Genomic DNA, 20,144 nt, shown 5'->3' with positions numbered 1-20,144 from the left:
GGTCCGATGCCGGTGAAATCAAACAACTGTAGTTCAAGACTCCATCGGAGCCTCCGGCAGCGACCGACACACCACAGACGTAACCAGATCCCATCTGCGGTCTGAGCTCCGGCGGGAGGCCAGGAGCCGAGCTTTACGGTCCATGCTGGGGGCCAAAACCAACACCAGGCTGCTGGAGCCCCAGGCCGTATTGCTGGGTCCGCTGGAGGGAAGGGAGGCCCGGAAACAACCAGAACCAGTAACGGGCAGGGCAGACAGTAAAATGAGACGCTTTCGCCCGGAAACACTTTTGTCCACAGGGACCGCCCAAAATCAAAACCAAATTAAAGGTCCTTGTACTAAGATACATTCTCAATGTTAACATACGTGTGGCTGCCTGTGCTTCCTTTTCTCAGGCAGAAAGTGTTTGAAGATGCCCAACGCTTCCTCTCTACTGATGGAATCATCAACCAGGTAGTGTTCGACCTGGAAGACAGCAGGTTGGTTTACATACTGTAGACACATGCACCAACACAAGACGGACAGATTCATTAAGCTGTACAAAATTCATGTTTGGATTGAGATTGTGAACATCTCTTTGTCTGTCAGTCTTCAGTGTCCATCTGATACATTGAAGTTTTTCTCCAAGTTTGAATGTGGGAACCTAAGGAAGGCTGTTCAGGTCCGCAGGTATGGACGGAACACACACACACACACACACACACACACACACACACACACACACACACACACACACACACACATTGAGCACAAGGTCAAGTAAGTCAATGAGAAACAGTGTGGTATTATTACTTCTCTGCGGTCCTAACACAGGAGGCCCACATTCGACACTGATACAACCGCTGTAGCAGGTGTCTTTTCTTCTTCTTCTTCTCTTCCGTAGAAATGAATATGACCTCATACTGAATGCAGACGCAAACAGTTGCCAGCACACCCAGTGGTTCTACTTTGAAGTCAGTAACATGGTGGCAGCCGTTCCCTACCGTTTTAACGTCATCAACTGTGAGAAGAGCAACAGCCAGTTCAACTACGGTGAGGAGCTTTTGTGTTTGTTTGTGTGTGTATGAATCTGGCAACCGCTTTGTGTCATTTGCCGTCTAGCGGTGTCGCCATTACTGCGACGGCGCGCTGTAGTGGCTCTACTGTCCGCTAACAGTCTAAACCGGTGACTTTCAGCCAGATGCGTCCACAGTTGCAGACAGTAACCTGCGTAAATGGTTGCCGTAGATAATAAAGCACAGGTGAGTATGTGATTAAAAATGGATTAAAGTAAAATAGAAGGCTTTCATGAGGACACAGCAGCCACCGTTACCACGGTGTAACCACAGCGCATTTGGCTTGGAGTCACCGGTTAACGGACACTTGTTTGTGTTCTGTTTGTGATGCCGACCAATGATGTTTACCTTGAGAGCAACTAATGTTATATTTCACAATGATGCCACAGTAAGCTAAGAGTTCATTTATTCTGTCCCCTATTCTTAGCCCTCTAAGGCTGTTAACCAAGGTTAGCTGAGCACTGTTAACAGAGCTGATGGTACTTGTTTCTCCACGTTAGGCTAGACAGCTGGGAACTGCACGTTCTCCCCGAAACTCCTGATATTGTTTTCAAGTAACTTTACCTGGAAAGTAAAGGTAAAAATAGAAAATGTTGCCCTTATTTAAACATAGCGTAGGGAGACCCCAGCGCCGTATTGGGACTAGTTTACTTGCGGTATTTGCCCGGATTACTGTACACATTTAATTTCAAATATGATAGGTAATGTACACGTAGTTTACTATTCGCCAATTTTGGAAACATGCTTAACATCAGTGTTCTCACTGGCAAGCTCAGAGTTAAGTATGGACTGCCAGAGTTTTATGAAAAAAGTTTAACGAGAGAATGCAACAGCACCTCAGACCATCCCAACTGCATCACCACTTGGCTCCTCCCCAGTGCGTGCTCACACCTCAGTGAAGCTGGCTGAACTATATCAAGGGCAACAAAGGACAGACGCAATCCTAAAGACACCAAACTGGACACTCACACAAACAGAATTGGTGACAAGGAAAAGCCTTGTGGAGCCCGACACTCTTGAATGACAATAATGCAAACACATTACCCAACAACATCCATAGCCATCAGCATTTAGGATTTATCTCATTTTAGCCAGGTGCCATTTGCCACTGAGAGGCCTCTCAACTACCCGAGGGACCTCCGCAAGGGCACGTCAGTTGCGAGCAGTTCCTTAAAGTGCTTCTTTTTCATTCTGATTACATCCCCTGTTGTTGAGGTCAGCAGTTCTCCTCCCCTGCTGAAAATTGCCTGGAAACACCCTGTGATTTACAAGTTTGGTTCCAAGGTCTGTGTTGCATTCAGATGCTATTGATCATCATCCAACTCCACCTCTTTCCCCGCCAGAGAGGTTTTAGTTCATGTACAGCAAACAAGCTCTAGCCAGTGGTCAGTGTGCCAAGTCCCAGGTCTTTGTGTTTTCCAGACACCTTGACTGTGAGGGCATACATGTGGTTGCAAAGGTCCACATGTCATGAATGTCCTTGTCGCAACTTGTCAAATACGGCATCTTGGTCACTGGTCCTAATAATCAACCCATGGGGCTCCACGTACCCTTCTAGCGTCAGTTCTGGTCGTGACGGGGGACGTTGCGCCGATGTACACTCGCTATATGCATATGTGTCTTTTCAAAATAAAGTTCCGTCTTCACAGATAATGTAGGTTAAGGCAAAGAAATGAAAACACTGACTTAGGGTTAGGAAAAGAAGCTCAGTTGACGTGACTAAATGGTCCACGTTGACTTGGATACACAATGGACACGAACAGGTCTCCTGGGTCAAAGTCCTGTCTTTGTTTGACTCATCCAACACCACTTGCTTGTGTGGCGACTGTGGCTCAGTGGTAGAGCAGGGTCGTCCTTCAATCAGTCCGGTCCCCGGCTCCGCTAGACCATGTGTCCTTGGGCAAGACACTAATCCCCAAATTGTATGAATGGTGTCACCCTGATGGAGTACACCGGGGCCTGCACACTGCACACCTGGACCTCGCTTCAGAGTGGCCTTTGATTCTCTGCAGGGACAGTACTTCTTTTTTATTAATACCAGTTTGGATTAGCATTCCAGCAGGAGGTGGGGAGTGGAATCTTCACTGTGCTCATTTATTTATAGCATCCTTCTGAATAAAGACGAAAGCCTCCCAAGGGGGGAAAGTTTAAGGAGAGGCAAAGACACTGCCTGATGGGAGTATAAGTCAAAAGTCTCTCTCCTTTTCTTCTTCATAGCTCAGTGAAATGTGAGCACAGATGTGAAACACATGGATATAATTCAGTGTGACGGATGTTATTACCTCCGATGTCCATTGCAAACAATTGTTTTTTTCCGTATACAAGTAATCCGTTGATAGATAAGGGGGCTCCTAATAGCTAATACAGCATACTTTTAACAGAGACTGAATTTGACTGAATGCCACCAAATATAGTATGAAAATGACAATAGCACTGATGAGCTTTAACAGAGTCTCGCTCTCCTGATGGCGTTCACTTTTCTATTGTAAGCATCTATCGGAATAGCAAAAACATTTTTGAATTCCTCCATTTTCATACAAAAAACTCAAATTTCTCTCTGAGCTGATTTGGGCAGGATGACGTGACACTTTTTTTTACAAGAAGTAAATGTAAAATGCTCACTCAAGACTGCTCATAATGTCGTTTCAGAGCCTTTATTTACTGGCGGTGTTGTATTTTTTATTTTTCGAGTGATTTATTTGCACGTCAACAATTTTTTGGATGTTTTTGTGCTGAAAACTTTCACACAGAACACAACATTTACATATAAACGACTTCATATTTTTATCAGCTTCAGCTTTTGCACCAGGAATAAATACATCATCTGATTTACGTCGAGCGGAAAGTACACTGTAGTACTCACAAGTATTATAGAGCAAATACATGAGTCTGAACAAGGAGGGCCAACTGTATTACTCCTTTCAATCTTGACCAAGGCAGCGCATACCTGATCTACTCTGTCCGTTCACAGTAAAAGCCCTGGACATATACACTGCATAACTGTTTACAAGAGGGAACTCAAATGTACTCAGAGCAGGAAACTCAATAATGTAGCTCACAGTATCTTATACAACAACTTAGCTGAGGCAGACTGCCAGATGCTGCTCTGGTTCAGGATCCTAATAGTCGGTCCTCTGCCTGTAAGAATCAATTCCAACCGTTTATTTCAAAAGTTTTGCATCTGCTGCTGATGTGAAATATTTGCAGTATTTTGAATTTTCGGCTTGTTTATTTATCATGCCCCCCGGTGTGTAAAGGCCTTTAAACTCAATGTGCAGGTGCAGTGTGCAACATCAATCTTCATTGCTTCATGTCCAATACAAACTCTCAATCTCTTTGAACGGCGTGGTGAATATATATTTTATATATATATATATATGCCCCTTGAGCTGACATGAAAGCAGACCTCATTCAGTAGAGCCATGTCGCTGTATTACCCCCTACGACTCTATCAGTGGGATTTTCTTATTTATATGGCCTCTGACCCTCTATCAGAGCTCAGTCTCTGTCCAACACACACACACTCACACACACACACACACACAGTGTGGGGGCTGATGGGGCGGACCCCTCGCCGTGCTTCTTCTTATTCTCTCCCATTCTAGAGACAGCTCTACAGGCTCAGCAGTGGGTCCATCCGCTAGAGCTAAATACACACACACACACACACACACACACACACAGACAAAGAGGCATCGCAAAGCACACTCAGTACCTCCAGCAGCAATCTCATTTCTTCCACGCACACTTACTACACCCTGATTCATACAATGCCCTTTGTACCGGAAAATAGCTCTTTTTAACGTCCACCGGGGAAATCGGTTTCATCTCAGGAAGGAGCCAATGAGTAGAAGGTAAAGGCGGCTCGTCCAAAATAGTCCCCGTCCCATTGTACAGAAAATGTCTTTTCTTCTGAAGATTGCAATGTGCTGACAGGCTACAAATCCATCCAACAACTATCTATTTTTAACCCCTGGAGATTTGATGTTGTTTTTTTTTTGATTCAACAAGAAGCGATGGCTCTTTAACTTCTCCAGCCTCGGGGCAAAACATCCACCGTATGAAAAGACCGTGGTTACTGAGGGAGAGATGTTTGGGGTCCTAGCTACAAGGTCATCATTCTTCATTGTGTCTTTGACAGTCAGGAAACTTGGCGGGGGGGGGCAGCAAACGCCCCTAACATCTTAGAACTGTTGTGAATATTGTGAAACCTTTAACTTCATATATTCATATATATATATATATATATATATATATATATGATAATATTATGGAGATAGTTGCACTGCAGCGTTATCCACCATTTCCACTAGTTGTACTGCTGTGGCACAACAACCATAAAATGTATCAATGTATGTACAATCTTACATCAAAGATGAACATTTTAGCATTATATAGCATACATCATATTATTATAGAGACAGTGACACTGCAGCATTACAAGCGGTTTCTACTAGTTTCACTGCTGTTACACCCAGTCTGTTCCATGTGGCTAACTGTCTGTGTGTGTGTGTGTGTGTGTGTGTGTGTGTGTGTGTGTGTGTGTGTGCCCTGCAGGAATGCAGCCCGTGCTGTACTCAGTAAGGGAAGCTCTGGAAGGTAAACCACACTGGGTCAGGACCGGGACTGAAATTTGTTATTTCAGGTAAGAAAATAAGAAATTCTGCAGTAAACTACAAATAGCATTACATTAAAGAAGATGCTGGCAATCCAATCACATAGAGAGATTATGATTTTATAGAACGTGAACAGTTCAGCACGGCATCTTGACCCCTTAGATAAGTATAATTGTGCCAGCGTGTCTCTTCTTCAGGACACACACGAAGCCTGAATGACTGAAGTCATAACTCAGTGTTTTAACATATGACACAGCATGATATTGATTCACGCTAGAACTCCAACAAAAGAAAGGTCAATGACAAAGAGCTGTTTGAATGCTAAGTGGTGTCTGAAGAGCAAAGTAGTGCTGCACTAGAGCGCTCAGTGCTGGAGACAGAGACCTCACAGACGCGACAGGAGATGGATCTTTTATCTTCACATAACTTAACTTAATGTTTGTCATTCCCTCTATTTTCTCCTCCAGAAACCACTTCTGTCCGGCTCGAGGCAGGAGGAGAACGACCTTTTATACTCTGACCTTCACCATCACCTTCAAACACAACGAGGACGTCTGCTACCTGGCCTACCATTATCCCTACACATACTCCGCTCTGAAGGTACTGATCCACCCCACCAACCATCTATCTCCTTTGATACTGGAGTTACTTTACAGCTGAACGTTTGAAATAAAAACCCATGAGAATCCTATGAAGGACAACTGGTCAAGTCAACGATATTAATACAGCAGTGAGGTCTTTGGGAACCCAAACAATGAAGAAGTAAAGCCGATCTCAACACAAAGACAAGGGTCAAAAGGCTGTGAGTACGGTAAACAGGAATCATCCTTGTTGGTTGGAAGCCACAGTATATCATATACCACAAATGAAGCTTCTTCAAAAAGTCAATCTGTAATTGCTTAAATAATTCATGTGTATCCTTCAGCTGAGTTCCACGCAACCATGCTGGTATGCAAATGTAATCATAAATCAGTGTAGCGGCCATGGGACATTGATTATAATGCTCATTTCCTGCAACCAATACGGTAATTCTGATTATTGGGATTTCTCTCCAGCCTTACATTTAATTTTTGCAACCAGAGATGAGTATGACGGTAAATGTTATAAAGTGATAACAAGTCCTCCTTCATGGGGCCAGAAGAACGGAAATGTTTAGACTAAAGACTAAAGAATCAAAATCCAAAGCAACAGTGTTTATGGAATCTTGAGTAGAGGTAGTTTGTATTGGAAAGATTTACTGTGCACACCAAATGGATGGATGGGCCAAAGTCCTGGGCCCTCAACTTCCCAACATTCCTTTTAATGTTTGCTGTATGGAGCATGTATACCATAGAAATGCCAAACCAACCCGGTCACCAGAATAAATCTTGACTTAAGTAAGTAAGTAAGTTTCCGTAAACCACAGGATACGTTGACGGAACAAAAATAAGTTTCATATCAGCCTCGTATCAGGAACGCACAATACAGCGTTGGTTAACTTTGTGAAATGATTGGTTAGGTTTAGGCAACAAAAGTACTTAGTTAAGGCAAGAAGAAGCATCATGGTTTGTGTTAAAATAACAACCTGGTAACAACCAGAACAACCGTATCAACAAGGGTAAACTCAACTTTTAAGTGTGGCTTTGCACAGGACATGAATAGTGGTCTTCTAGGTGAACGTTGTGAAGAATTTAAAGTTAAAAAGCAATGTTAATGTGTTTAATAATCACTCCTAGTGGTGGATATAATGTTATAACATGTTTGTTTGGAAAAGTGTTAAATCATAAAAGTATAATCATTCTATGTATCAAACTATAAAATACAGTTACTGAATGTTTTCAGGGAAAGAGAGAGACCTTTGAGACAGGCTTTTCAGATCCGAAAACAACTGTATGATAATGTGATGAGTTTGGTGAGCCGACTTCAGGAATGTGAGGTGTTAACAGTGGGGGAAGGAGACGTATTGATCAAACAGAGATGTAGATGAAGACAGCCCTAAGAAAACATGGGGGTCGGGTAAACGCAGTTTTATGAGGAGAAAACAGGTCGGACCAGAGGACACTGTTCAGACATTATGCGGATCACTTAGACCAATGGAGAGCATTGTCCGAGGACAGGAGGAGACAATCAGATTCCAGCCAATCTCAAAGCTGATAATGGACTTTTGAAAGTAAACTACTGACTTTTGGGTATAAAAACATTGTTCGGAGAGATGTTGTTCAGTTCTTGGCGATCCTCTTTACTGTAAACTGGCGTTTGTAGGCCGGTAGGGGGGGAGAGTCTTTGAACTCGGTTTCGCGATCCCTTACTGTCGACAGTGTAATTCAGTTTGTAATTGTCTTTTTAGCATTTGTGAATTATAAATACTTTTTCATTGTAAGCCGGATCCAGCTGATTTTTCTTAGCGTGACTTCGTTGCTCAAACAACAACGAAAGAGCGAGAGGTCCGCGGCCTCCTGCGAGCAGAGGTCTCACTCCATTACAACGTCCTGTGTTTGTTTGTCCAATCCATCATACCTCCTAGCTGTCCGTTGTGGACTTTCTTGCTCTCAATACTGTTTATCATATCACTTCAGATACGTGACTTGCTCTGCATATCGTTGGTTGTCAAACACCACTTGCTCGGCCTGAATGCAAAAACGCCCATTCCATTATTCATCCATTATCATTTCTGCTTATCTGGAGCCGGGTCCCGGTGGCTTAATAGAGTATTCCAGACGTCTCTCTCCCCCGCAAGGCTTTTCAGCTTTTCCTGGGAACCCAGAGGCGCTCCCAGGCCAGACGAGACGTATAATGTCTCCAGCGTGTTCTGGGTCTACCCCGGGGTCTCTTACCAGTTGGACGTACCTGGAAAACCACTAAAGAGAACGGCCCAGGAGGCCTCCCGATCAGATGCCCGAACCACCTTTCGACCCAAAGGAGCAGTGGCTATACGCCGAACTCCCTCCGAACCACATTCAATGTATCCATGGTTTGCAGAAATGACAATGCCATTTGTTCCTGGCGACTAGCCAGCTTACACTGACCTGGAGAGCTCTGCGTCTCACATGAACCCTGAAGATTGGGGAAAGTTGGTTTTGGTGAAATGTTTATGCATCCAATCGTCTCATTCCTCAAGTCAACATTGACCAAAACCACAACATGTCTCCAAGTGGTCTCGCCACTGTCGGCTTAAAATGCCCCGCAAAACCCCCCAAATATTTTAGTTGTTTAAAGGGAACAATAAAAGCATCAATAGTCCTTTAGTTGCCACAGATGGATAATGCAGGAAAAATGAAACATGTCAAGATAGTTACTTATTATGTTGATTTCATATAAACATTAGGAGACAGTAAGATGTGAATACAGAGACATCCCAATGTAAATCATGTCACTGTAAATGACTGCACTGCATATGCATGTCTACATCAGGGCCTACATGCCAACTCCACACACTTGTGTCCGTCAGGCTCACCTGAAGGTGCTGCAGAAGTCGGTGGACCCCGCCAAGGTGTTTTTCCAGCAGCAGGTTCTTTGTGGCACTTTGGCTGGAAACGCGTGTCCCGTGATCACCATCACCGCCTGTCCTGCCAGCAGGAGCTGGATAGACATGCACCAACTCCGTGAGTACTGCTGTGTGTGTGTGTGTGTGTGTGTGTGTGTGTGTGTGTGTGTGTGTGCTTGGATTAAGGGTCAGAGTGCTGGAGGTCATATAAACAGGGAGGCATCCGTTTGATATCGAGTTGATGGAATGTGTGTGTGTGTGTGTGTGTGTGTTTGTGTGGGCAGGCTATTATTGCACTGTTTTTGTTTGTGTGCAGAGTGTACAGGTGTGTGTGTGTGTGTGTGTGTGTGTGTGTGTGTGTGTGTGTGTGTGTGTGTGTGTGTGTGTGTGTGTGAGAGAGACAGACAAAAGGAGACAAACAGCCAGCCATCCATCCTGACAGAGACAGATATCCCACGCTTTGTTTGTTTCTCAGTGCTTAATTGAAAGCCAGTGATCCTTGGCAGTCAGAAATATGAAGAAATAATTTGTTTAGGAGAAAACCATATGAGATTCATAACAGCATATCTACATTAGCATAATATTATACCCAACTACTGTAGCTGCTATTACACACCGGGCATTTGTGCATAGCAATTATGCCATTTTCTCTTGTCATTGTCCCCAGAACAGTCAAGGTTTCAGTAAACTGATCGATTTCACCATTGATGCATTTCTAAATGAAACTATGAAGTTCGTATGGGTTTACAGTAAACTGCACTCACAGCTACCTCCGGTAAACCATGGTTTCCTGATGTAACGGTTCATACGACATGTCCAGGTGCACAATATGTTGCAGAACTACTTGGTTAGGTTTAGGAATAAACCGTGGTTTGCCTGCTGCTGCGGGCAGAGCTCTCCACCAACCGCCGGCGCTTCAGACTGCAGGGAGAAGGCTGCAGCGGAGTCTGAGCTGAAGGATTTCCTGGTGAACCTGCATGATTTCATCTAATTTGACCAGAATCCGACCCGGTGGCACGGATGACGAGCCTTAAGAAGAACTCTATAGAAAGAGCCAATCTTCTCTCTGATGGTCTCGTTCACTGATGTAGGTCCTATAGAGGCATTGACACTGAGACTGTTTCATCACCAGTTAAAAGTTCCTTTCTGTAATTGTAAGCACGGAAGTTGAGTCCGACGTCACCTGTCCTGGCTCATAATTAATTGCGTGGGTTTTGAATGGTGAAGGAGAACAGCCTCAATCAACACAGGTGTTTCCAACAACTCAGACTGAATTCTTAAGGATCCCAATTCACCACAAACATGGCCAAGGGATTATGTAGCGGCTCCGGGTTTATCCCCAGTGCACATATCTGATGACCCAGCTGTGTATTTCTGCCACTGGCAATTCACCTCCTTCTCCTCAGTGTTTGTCTCCCTCGTGGCCCAATTTGCACTTGGCATTGATTTCGTTCAGGTCGCCGAATCCCATTTATGCCAAGAGGCGTTGCTGTTGATCTCTAGCACACCCAAAAGGTTGCCGGTTGCCTTGAGGTGCAGCAAAAAGGAGATGTCCCACCGCGGAAGGGCAAGCTGGTGTTCACTTGTCTCGAACAAGCAATTAACCTCAAAACCCCATTCACTCTGAGACTGACAGAGGGGGGGGGGGGGGGGGGGGGTGGCAGGCTTATGTAGATCAGTATGTGAACTTAAAAAAAGAAGAAGTCCTGAGTCCTGAGGGGGTTTGTGTGTGGGTTTATGTTGGACAAACAACCCAAACTTGAGGGCAAACAAGTCCCGGGGCAGCCGGCAATCAGTTCCAGTCTTCCTGTGTATGCAAATGAGTATGCTAATCAGGTCTAATTACAACCAGCTGTGTCAGTTGGTATAGCGCAGCGCCACAAGTGACACTTTTTGGATGAAAAGCTCAGAACTCCTCTCATTTCAGTGAAAACCATATTTGAATTTGAAGTTGACTTGAGTTTGTAAACTCATTTGAACCCATTTATTTCTTCTCTGTTTTAGAAATAGAATCATCTTATTGACTCCCAAACCAAGTTCTGCTCTTTATCGCTTTCCTTCACAGAGGGACGGATTAGACCGAGCAGCCTGCTTCATGCCTCACTCCTCTTGTCTCTAATTAAAAAAGGCTTCCAGTGCAATCACAGCTCATCTCTGAAGGCCGTGAATTATCAAACATAATCTCATTTAGCAGGGCGGGCATGGCCTCCAGGTAGCTGGAGCTGGACTAGGATGCCTTCTCTGTCCTACTTTGGGCTATGGTCTTACTATCTTCTGTCTGGAACTGACAACTTTTCTCTTGTTTCCATCCCTCCTTTCTCGTTTGCTCATTCTCTCTTGTCCGTCTCTTTCTGCAGGCCTTTGTTAGTCAAAAGTAAACCGTGAATATGTTCGAGTGCGTTGATTCTGATTCTACAACTTGAGCTCCTCATGCAGGAGTCTCCTGGAGACCCTGTCCTCTCTGTATGGATGTAGAACACCCTGTCTGAGGCTCTGTGTCCTCTTTTAACTCTCACTTCCAACTCAAACTAGACGCTAGACGCTCACAGCGACTGACCTAAAGAGCCAGAAAGTCCATGTGGGACTTTCCCCCTAGCAGACCGGGTGATACCAAGTCAACGTTAACTTATTTTACCTACATTTTGTTACATAACTTCCATACGTCACTAATGTCAATTAGTTATTGTTGTTATTTTACAAAACAAACATACTTATTGTAACTCAAACCATGATTGTTTGCTAAACCTAACCGAGCAGTTTTGTTAAGTGAGTAAGCCTAAAAACTAAGTAAGCCTACATTGGAAGTTTATTTTGAAAAGTAATGTAATGAGCAGAAACTCTACGTTTTCCAAGGAAAACTGAAGTTTATTTTAAAAGACACTATGTAACAAGGGGAAACTGTATGTTTCTTATGAACACAGAAGTTCATTTTGGAAAAAAAATCATGCATGTAAGGAGAGGAAACTTTGTCTCTTGTGAAGACGGATGTTTATTTTGAAAGGACGCTGTATATATGTAACATGTAGAAACTGTGGGTTTCCTGTAAACATGGTTTGTTTTGAAAAGACACTATATTAATGTGACATGCAGAAACGGAGTACAGAAGTACAGAAGTTTATTTTGAAAAGACACTATGCAAGTAAGGAGCAGAAACTGTACGTTTCCTGCACACTGTATGTTGAGTGACAAACTATGAAAGTCCTATTTTATTAGGAATGCATCTTAAGAACAGGCCAGAGGATGCACTTTGAGATCAAACTTAAACAGTCTTAAAGAATTGCACAGTGGCTAACACGTTTGCATCATGCATGCAGTTTATCATTCTCATTCTACTATTATTTTCTACCAAGTGCCCCCTGGTGATCAGTCTTTAATACAATGATAACCACATAGAGGGGCCTCAAGTCTTTCATACAGATATTAAGCAGGGGGTCTGGGGGTAATTTCATTCTGGTGTTCATTCATTCATTTATGTAAAGGATAAACAAACTCTAGGCACCAGGTGACTGTTCACATAGACGGAACACAGTGCAGTAACGCTCTCAGTTAGTCTGTATTGCTTTCAAATATGTATTTTCCTGGATATCAACTATTCTGTTGATCTGCATTTAATTCAATCTCTGCTCAGTCAACATACATGCAGGCTGAATTTACTCCACCCTCCTCTTCTGTGTCTTCAACATCTTTAAATGTGCATGTGCTACGTTGTAGCTCAGTGGTGTAACAGCAATATGTTTGATCATGTTCAAAGATTTCATCATTATGAGGTTGGTGGTTTGATCCTCCTTTGGTCCACATGTCAGAGTGTCCTTGAGCGAGACACTGAGCATCAAGTTGCTCCCCCCCTGTCAGTAGTACATGGATATTGGTAGGGACATGTCAGTAGTACTTGGATATTGGTAGGGACATGTCAGTAGTACTTGGATATTGGTAGGGACATGTCAGTAGTACTTGGATATTGGTAGGGACATGTCAGTAGTACATGGATATTGGTAGGGACATGTCAGTAGTACTTGGATATTGGTAGGGACATGTCAGTAGTACATGGATATTGGTAGGGACATGTCAGTAGTACTTGGATATTGGTAGGGACATGTCAGTAGTACTTGGATATTGGTAGGGACATGTCAGTAGTACTTGGATATTGGTAGGGACATGTCAGTAGTACATGGATATTGGTAGGGACATGTCAGTAGTACATGGATATTGGTAGGGACATGTCAGTAGTACTTGGATATTGGTAGGGACATGTCAGTAGTACTTGGATATTGGTAGGGACATGTCAGTAGTACTTGGATATTGGTAGGGACATGTCAGTAGTACATGGATATTGGTAGGGACATGTCAGTAGTACATGGATATTGGTAGGGACATGTCAGTAGTACTTGGATATTGGTAGGGACATGTCAGTACTACTTGGATATTGGTAGGGACATGTCAGTAGTACTTGGATATTGGTAGGGACATGTCAGTACTACTTGGATATTGGTAGGGACATGTCAGTAGTACATGGATATTGGTAGGGACATGTCAGTAGTACTTGGATATTGGTAGGGACATGTCAGTAGTACATGGATATTGGTAGGGACATGTCAGTAGTACTTGGATATTGGTAGGGACATGTCAGTACTACTTGGATATTGGTAGGGACATGTCAGTAGTACTTGGATATTGGTAGGGACATGTCAGTACTACTTGGATATTGGTAGGGACATGTCAGTAGTACATGGATATTGGTAGGGACATGTCAGTAGTACTTAGACTTGTCAGTAGTACTTGGATATTGGCAGGGACATGTCCCTGTCAAATGCTATGCCCTTGCTGTATTTACACGTGTAGGTGTGGGACAGTTGGTCTACCGTCCACTGTCCCCATCAGGGTACAGAACACACTAAACCGGACTAAATGTGATTAGTAATAAACAGCTGAAGTGTACTCTCCGGTTTGGGGTGACTTCAGCAGGAGCATACCTGTCAGGTGGACGCTAAATGGTGGCAGGGGATGGACCCAAATGCAGAGAGACACAGGGAGCAATCACCCCGTGCAGATGATTACACACAGCAGGACTCAGGGAAATTCAAAATAAAACAGGAAACAAATTAAATTGAAACCAAGACCGGAAGAATACCTTACTGTCCATTTATTTCCATCTGAAGCTGTGTCCGTTTGGTCTGTCCTGACAAGCCTTTAGTGTGTGAGACGTGCTCCCCTGTCGTCCAAACGTCTACGCCGCCGGCCAGATCCCGTTCTCACAGAGCGCCGATCGGACGGGCTGGAGACGAACCTCAAGGCTGCGCAAAAAAACACATTTGCAATCAGGTGGGAACACAAAGGTGAGCCAGAAACCACACTGTCCTGTTGTAAGCATCCGTCACAGTTCACAGACCCACTTCCTGCCGCGGCCCTTGTTGTTGTTTTGTCGCACGTGTTCCTAAATCTCAGCAAATGAACTTATGAGTAACTGATAAAAACATCTGTCTATACGTGTGAGTGACTATATATCCATACGTTGCATCTTCTTTTTTATAGTTCATTCTGTGAACCTTTTCACATTCCTTGAACAATTTTCCACGTTTCAAATTATAATTCTATATTTTTATATAATTATAATTCTATATTTTTATAGAATTAAAAGCCGAAAGATTCTGATATTGTACATAACCTTTTTCTTATTTGTAATTCTCTTCTTTACAGTTTTCCTTTTAATTCACACATATTTGTTCTAGTATTTATTACGTATTTTAATTAAAATGTTCTTTATTTCTAATTAAATTCTCAATATTAATGTTTTTGACCTTATTTTTCTTTAATTATTTGAAATAATTCTGTTTTACTGTGTTTATGTTATGCATCCATACACTAAAGCAAATTCCTTGTGTAATACTTGGCAATGAACTGAATTCTGACAAATGAAGGACAAAGCTGTGAGAATAACTGTAATAAACTATTAAGTAAATGGTAAATGTACTTCTACTTGTTCAGGGCCTTATTTTAGTCCTCAGACCACTCAAAGCACTTTAACACTACATGACATTCACCCATTCATACACTGATGGGAGGGGCTACCAACCATCAGGGCTAGTTAACCATTCACACACCTTCGGGAGCAATTTAGGGTTGAGCGTCTTGCCCAGCGACGCATCGACATGGACCGGAGGAGCCGGGGATCGAACCGCCCGCTCCACCTCCGAGCCACAGCCGAACAAGTAAATCCAGGCTGTACATGCTGGGTCCCGATCCCATCCTCATTATACATTCTAAGCATGTGGAAGAAGTGTGCTGTGGACCGATGCTATTCTCCCACAGTGCAATGTGCAAAGGAGACGGTGAAGCTGTGGAACTATCGCCTCAAACAAACATTGCGCCGCCCCTGCGATGAGTTTGCTTGGTTGCATGTATCATTATCTGTTAAGTATGTTGATTAAACTGCAAAGACAGTTAACTATAAAGACATACAACAATAACATGGAATTTGGAATTTGTTCTGAGGTTGTTGAAGCAACCCTGTAAATAATGCAATACAGAAGTTGCCTGACTTCAAATGGAACATTTTGAAATTGTGTCTTCAACTGTGAAGAACTTACAGGTTTACAAAGTAAAAAAAAGAAGATTGAAAAAAGCAAACAAAACCGATATTAAAGCAGCAGCAGAGCGAGGTTTTCTACACAATAAAAAGAGACAGACAGAGACACTGTGCGGTTGGTTTATCGCAGCCTCTGGTATCCCCTCTAAAATAGTTTTCTAGTCTTTTATCAGTGTGTGTTTTCTGTCGGCAAATCACAAAGCGATCGTTGTGAGCCAACCGTTGTATCACATTGCAAGACTAAAATGTTGTTACTTTCTTTTCAGGTGTGAAATTGAGGCAAAGACACCTTTCTGGGGGGAACAAAAGGCATGTGGGGATTTACCCAAAGTGGTGATGACAGGACAGCACACACACACACACACACACACACACACACACACACACACACACACAGCGCTCTGTGACTAACATCACCTGCTTCAAACATGTCCTGTGTGAGATGCAGCTGCTCTCACAATAGCCTCAGGACACGGCCACCATTAGAGAATACAAATGAAAGAATTTGACAATCATCAGAGGATATTAAATTGTGGGTTCTCCATGAAAACCAAAGGTGAAAACTAAAGAGTAGAAGAAGAATAAGACTATTTCAACATCCATTTAATCCAGTGTTGAAGCTCTTAACTCTACATATAGGCAAATTCATGATGAATGTGACACCCATCTCACTATCTGCAACTAATGTTCCAACACTTCTCAGTCCATTGTACCAGACTTCATTGCCGTTATAACCAATGTATAATAATAAGCCAATGGTAATGGGCCTCGACCGGCTGCAGGCCAGTAGTGATGTGGGAAACCTCGTCTGCTGGACCAGTGAGCTGTAGGAGGCAGTGAACTGAGTGGGCCCGGGAACACACCAGTGGTTTAAAGTCATAGACTGTATAGAAGACGTGGACGTAGTCACTGCAACGGCGTCCAATGGTTTGTGGACCACGGTTTGGAAGTTTAGCATTTTGGCAGTCGCCTTCTTGGTATTTTGAGGTCAAAAGTTTCCACGGCTGTGTTTGAAACCGTGCATAAAATATGAGATGCGAGCTTACTGCACAAACTCAACTGCCCCACAATGCATTGCGTCTGGGTGCCTTAAGACCGGTCGTCAGTTGTGGGAGACTTTGAACCAGCCAATAAGCTGCTAATGCATCCCTTCATTATGCGATCATTATTTTGTCAATCAAGGATTAAGGATTTAGATAGGCAGTATGCAGTGGGTTAGAATGTGATTTTGAACACAGCCTATGTCTAAAGAAGTGGGAGGAGCTGGAAGAGCAAGGCCCATCAGTGCCAAGTACCGTTAGCACAACAACTGCTAAAGTGATAGTTTGCGATAGCACTAGACAGCTAGCTATCTGTAGTTCAGGTTCACTATGATATTAGTTGGGATGCTTATTTTGGCTATCAAAACGCTTTTCTCTCAAAGCGGCCGTGCCCTTAATTATGTTATGTACAACTTTACTTAATTTAATGTCATTAGCACGAGCGAGTAATATAAAAATTCAATGGATGGAGATATTGGCCATAGAGACCAAAACCTTTTTTTTGCTTCCAGGCACCATTTTCTGTTAAGTTTAGCATTTTCACACCGGTTCTGACTCCTTTGAGCCAGCCTCAAGTGGCCATTCAAGGAACTTCAGTCGGGGTTTCCAATAATTTCCATATGATAGGAGAATCTGTTTCCCTCAAAACGTAATTGGCAATGCAGTTTTGTTGTATCGGAAAGTCATTTTTAGAAAACCAGGCTGGTCTGAGGCGATCCTCAATAATCCCTTTAAACTCTGATGATAGCAGACTGACATAGAGCTCAAACAGCCCTGACTGATCACACGCTCTCTCATCTGTTGACATGCTATCTGCACAACGTTTGCATTCTAATCTCTGACACTCAGAGCTGTTATGTATGACCCTTGCGCAACATTACAATTATCACACGTGGCCTCTGGTAGCCGTCACAATTGCCCATCTGTCACCACCGCCGCCGGAGCTTAATAGATTGTTGTGATGGGCGTAGAGGACACGGCGTCAGCGCAGCTTTAATTAAAAACCTGATCTGGATAATTGAATGATGCCTGACAATCAGAGAACACAGGAAATGTAGACCAGATAACAATATAGGGGGCCGGCTCTGCGGTGGATGACCGGGTACTGCTCAGTTTAGACCAGTACTGTATCCCTGATACACTAAAGGCACTTTCCAACTGGACAAAAAAACCCAAAATATGTGCCTTTTGTCTTCAGTGGCAAATGTCACAATAAATATTCATTCGTTCCATGACACCCGGGGGGACATTCACATTATTTGACATGTTGAAATCAGTCTATAATAAATTAAATCAACAGGGATTTGGACAGTGTGGGAGAAAAATATATGTGTGTCTTGAAATATATTCGTTTAAAATCAATCATATCTATAATTTCATTGTCATATGTTGTTCACGTCACTGAGACAGGGGGTCTAGTATAGCGGCCTTGGAGCCAGGGTGAAGACAGAGGGGGGGTGACGTAGATAAACCAGTAATTATAATTTCTCAACTTACAAAACATACAATTATTATGCTCTCCTCAAAGCCACCAGACTCAAGTCAGACAACAGTAACTTTACCTCGCTGATCACGGGGAACACACTTCATTCAAACTAATAAAACTAATATAAAATGATTAAAACCACTGTTCCAACAATCACCAACTCAGGTTTGGTCAAAATAAACTCTTATTTCACAGAGTCAGATGTAAAAGAAAACAGCAGCTATACGCCCTCCTCAACGCCACCAGACTCCATTGACAGAAACGGTAATTTTACTTTGCTAAATGTCGTAAAACGTACTTCATTTAAACTCGTCAGAAACTAAATGAAATTCATCAAATCCGTCTTGGTTAGTTTTTCCACTGTTCCAACAATCACCGAACCTGGTTTGGTCAAAATAAACTCTAAGTTCACAGAGTTAGATGTAAAAGAAAACAGACGTTATACGCGCTCCTCAATGCCACCAGACTCCATTGACAGATACGGTCATTTTACGTAGCTGATTGTTGTTATAAAAATAATGAATAACGGAATAAGTAACAGATATACGAACTGAATGTTTTCAGTTAAAAAAAACAACAACGCACATTCTGACACTTACTGCGCATCGCGTCTCTGTCTCCGTCCAGGTAATCGTCCCTGCATCATGCTAACGGGCCGCGTCCATCCCGGTGAGTCCAACGCCAGCTGGGTGATGAAGGGCACCCTGGAGTTTCTGTGCAGCAGTGACCCGGTGGCCCAGAGTCTGAGGGAGGCCTTCGTCTTCAAGATCATCCCCATGCTGAACCCGGACGGAGTCATCAACGGCACGTGAGTTTGACAAGCATTCGAAGCGCCAGTGCCTCCTCCGAGCCCAAACCCTAAAGAAGTAACAGTCAACGCATGTAGAATAGATCATTGTGTGAATGTAGAATACGGCGTTCATGAACTCGTAACTCCTCACGAGGAAACAGGACAAAGTACCGCGCCGTGATTGAAAAGGGTGTATTGGATATGTTGCAGAGAGAGGTACAGATCGCTGTGTGCTCCATCACAGAGTATCACACACACACTGCAATGAAACGCTCTCATGTTCTGTGTGTTCGGCGGTGTTGGACATGAGATCACTGCAGAGAGTTTTACAGTCTCCGGTGTCTCTGTCTCTCTCAGGTTAGTCCTCTGCATTTGTCCGGCGTTGCTCTGTGCAAAGCTTCACTGCTGTGGCCTTGTTTTCCTTTCTTTTTTTATTAGTTCCATTTAGTAATTAGTCTCCACTGTGACTCTGGGAAACCTGTTGTTTATTGCCCTGCATCCAAAGTATGCTTCAGCATTAACAACCTATGAAAGCTGCCAGAACTGCAAGCATAATGTAAGCTCCTACAACGAACAGCTGTGTTTTCCTTTTTTGTGTTTTTAAACTTAAATATAATCGTTGTTCTTAGTCTTCATACATGAGCAACACAATGTGGGAGAGCATTTTATAAGGAGGGGGGGTGGGGGGGTGCACATCATTTATACCTGGGCCTTCAGTGCTGTCCTTCTACAGCTGAACCTCCTCCAAATAACCTCATGATGACGCCACAGCTACGCTTATTATTCGTTTCTAGGGGTGTAACAATCCACGTTTAAACCGTTCGGTACGAGGCTCACGAACCGAACAAGACGTTTGAATAATACTAGTGCGTTTGGAAAATGCAGAAGCTTAACTTGTGGGAAATATAATGTTTTCAGTGGACTTTGCTCAAACTGGCAACATGCTCTCTGGCACACCCACCCCGGAAACAAAACATTGTACCCTGCAGGTTTAGTCTACACAGAGTGTAGGGTTAGTCTACACAGAGTTTAGGGTTAGTCTACACAGAGTTTAGGGTCAGTCTACACAGAGTTCAGGGTTAGTCTACAGAGTTCAGGGTTTGTGTAATCA

The 20,144-nt window shown here is 43.3% G+C and overlaps 1 protein-coding gene across 1 annotated transcript in view; it reads left to right on the top strand.

The window, feature by feature from the left end:
* The window catches only part of LOC137881805 (cytosolic carboxypeptidase 4), a 117,300-nt gene that overhangs the window by 63,586 nt on the left and 33,570 nt on the right, over positions 1–20,144 (top strand). The window contains exons 15-21 of the mRNA XM_068723932.1: positions 396–479; positions 589–669; positions 884–1,032; positions 5,613–5,700; positions 6,139–6,271; positions 9,099–9,252; positions 18,871–19,051. Coding sequence (XP_068580033.1) covers positions 396–479; positions 589–669; positions 884–1,032; positions 5,613–5,700; positions 6,139–6,271; positions 9,099–9,252; positions 18,871–19,051 — 870 coding nt within the window. The remainder of the gene's footprint in view (positions 1–395; positions 480–588; positions 670–883; positions 1,033–5,612; positions 5,701–6,138; positions 6,272–9,098; positions 9,253–18,870; positions 19,052–20,144) is intronic.

Source organism: Cebidichthys violaceus, unplaced genomic scaffold (genome assembly GCF_023349555.1).
Source record: "Cebidichthys violaceus isolate CVI_PGR_0920_01 unplaced genomic scaffold, fCebVio1.0.p SCAF_3, whole genome shotgun sequence".
Classification (NCBI taxonomy): domain Eukaryota; kingdom Metazoa; phylum Chordata; class Actinopteri; order Perciformes; family Stichaeidae; genus Cebidichthys; species Cebidichthys violaceus.
Note: the sequence above shows the minus strand (reverse complement) of the source record. Positions and strands in the feature narration are given on the sequence as shown.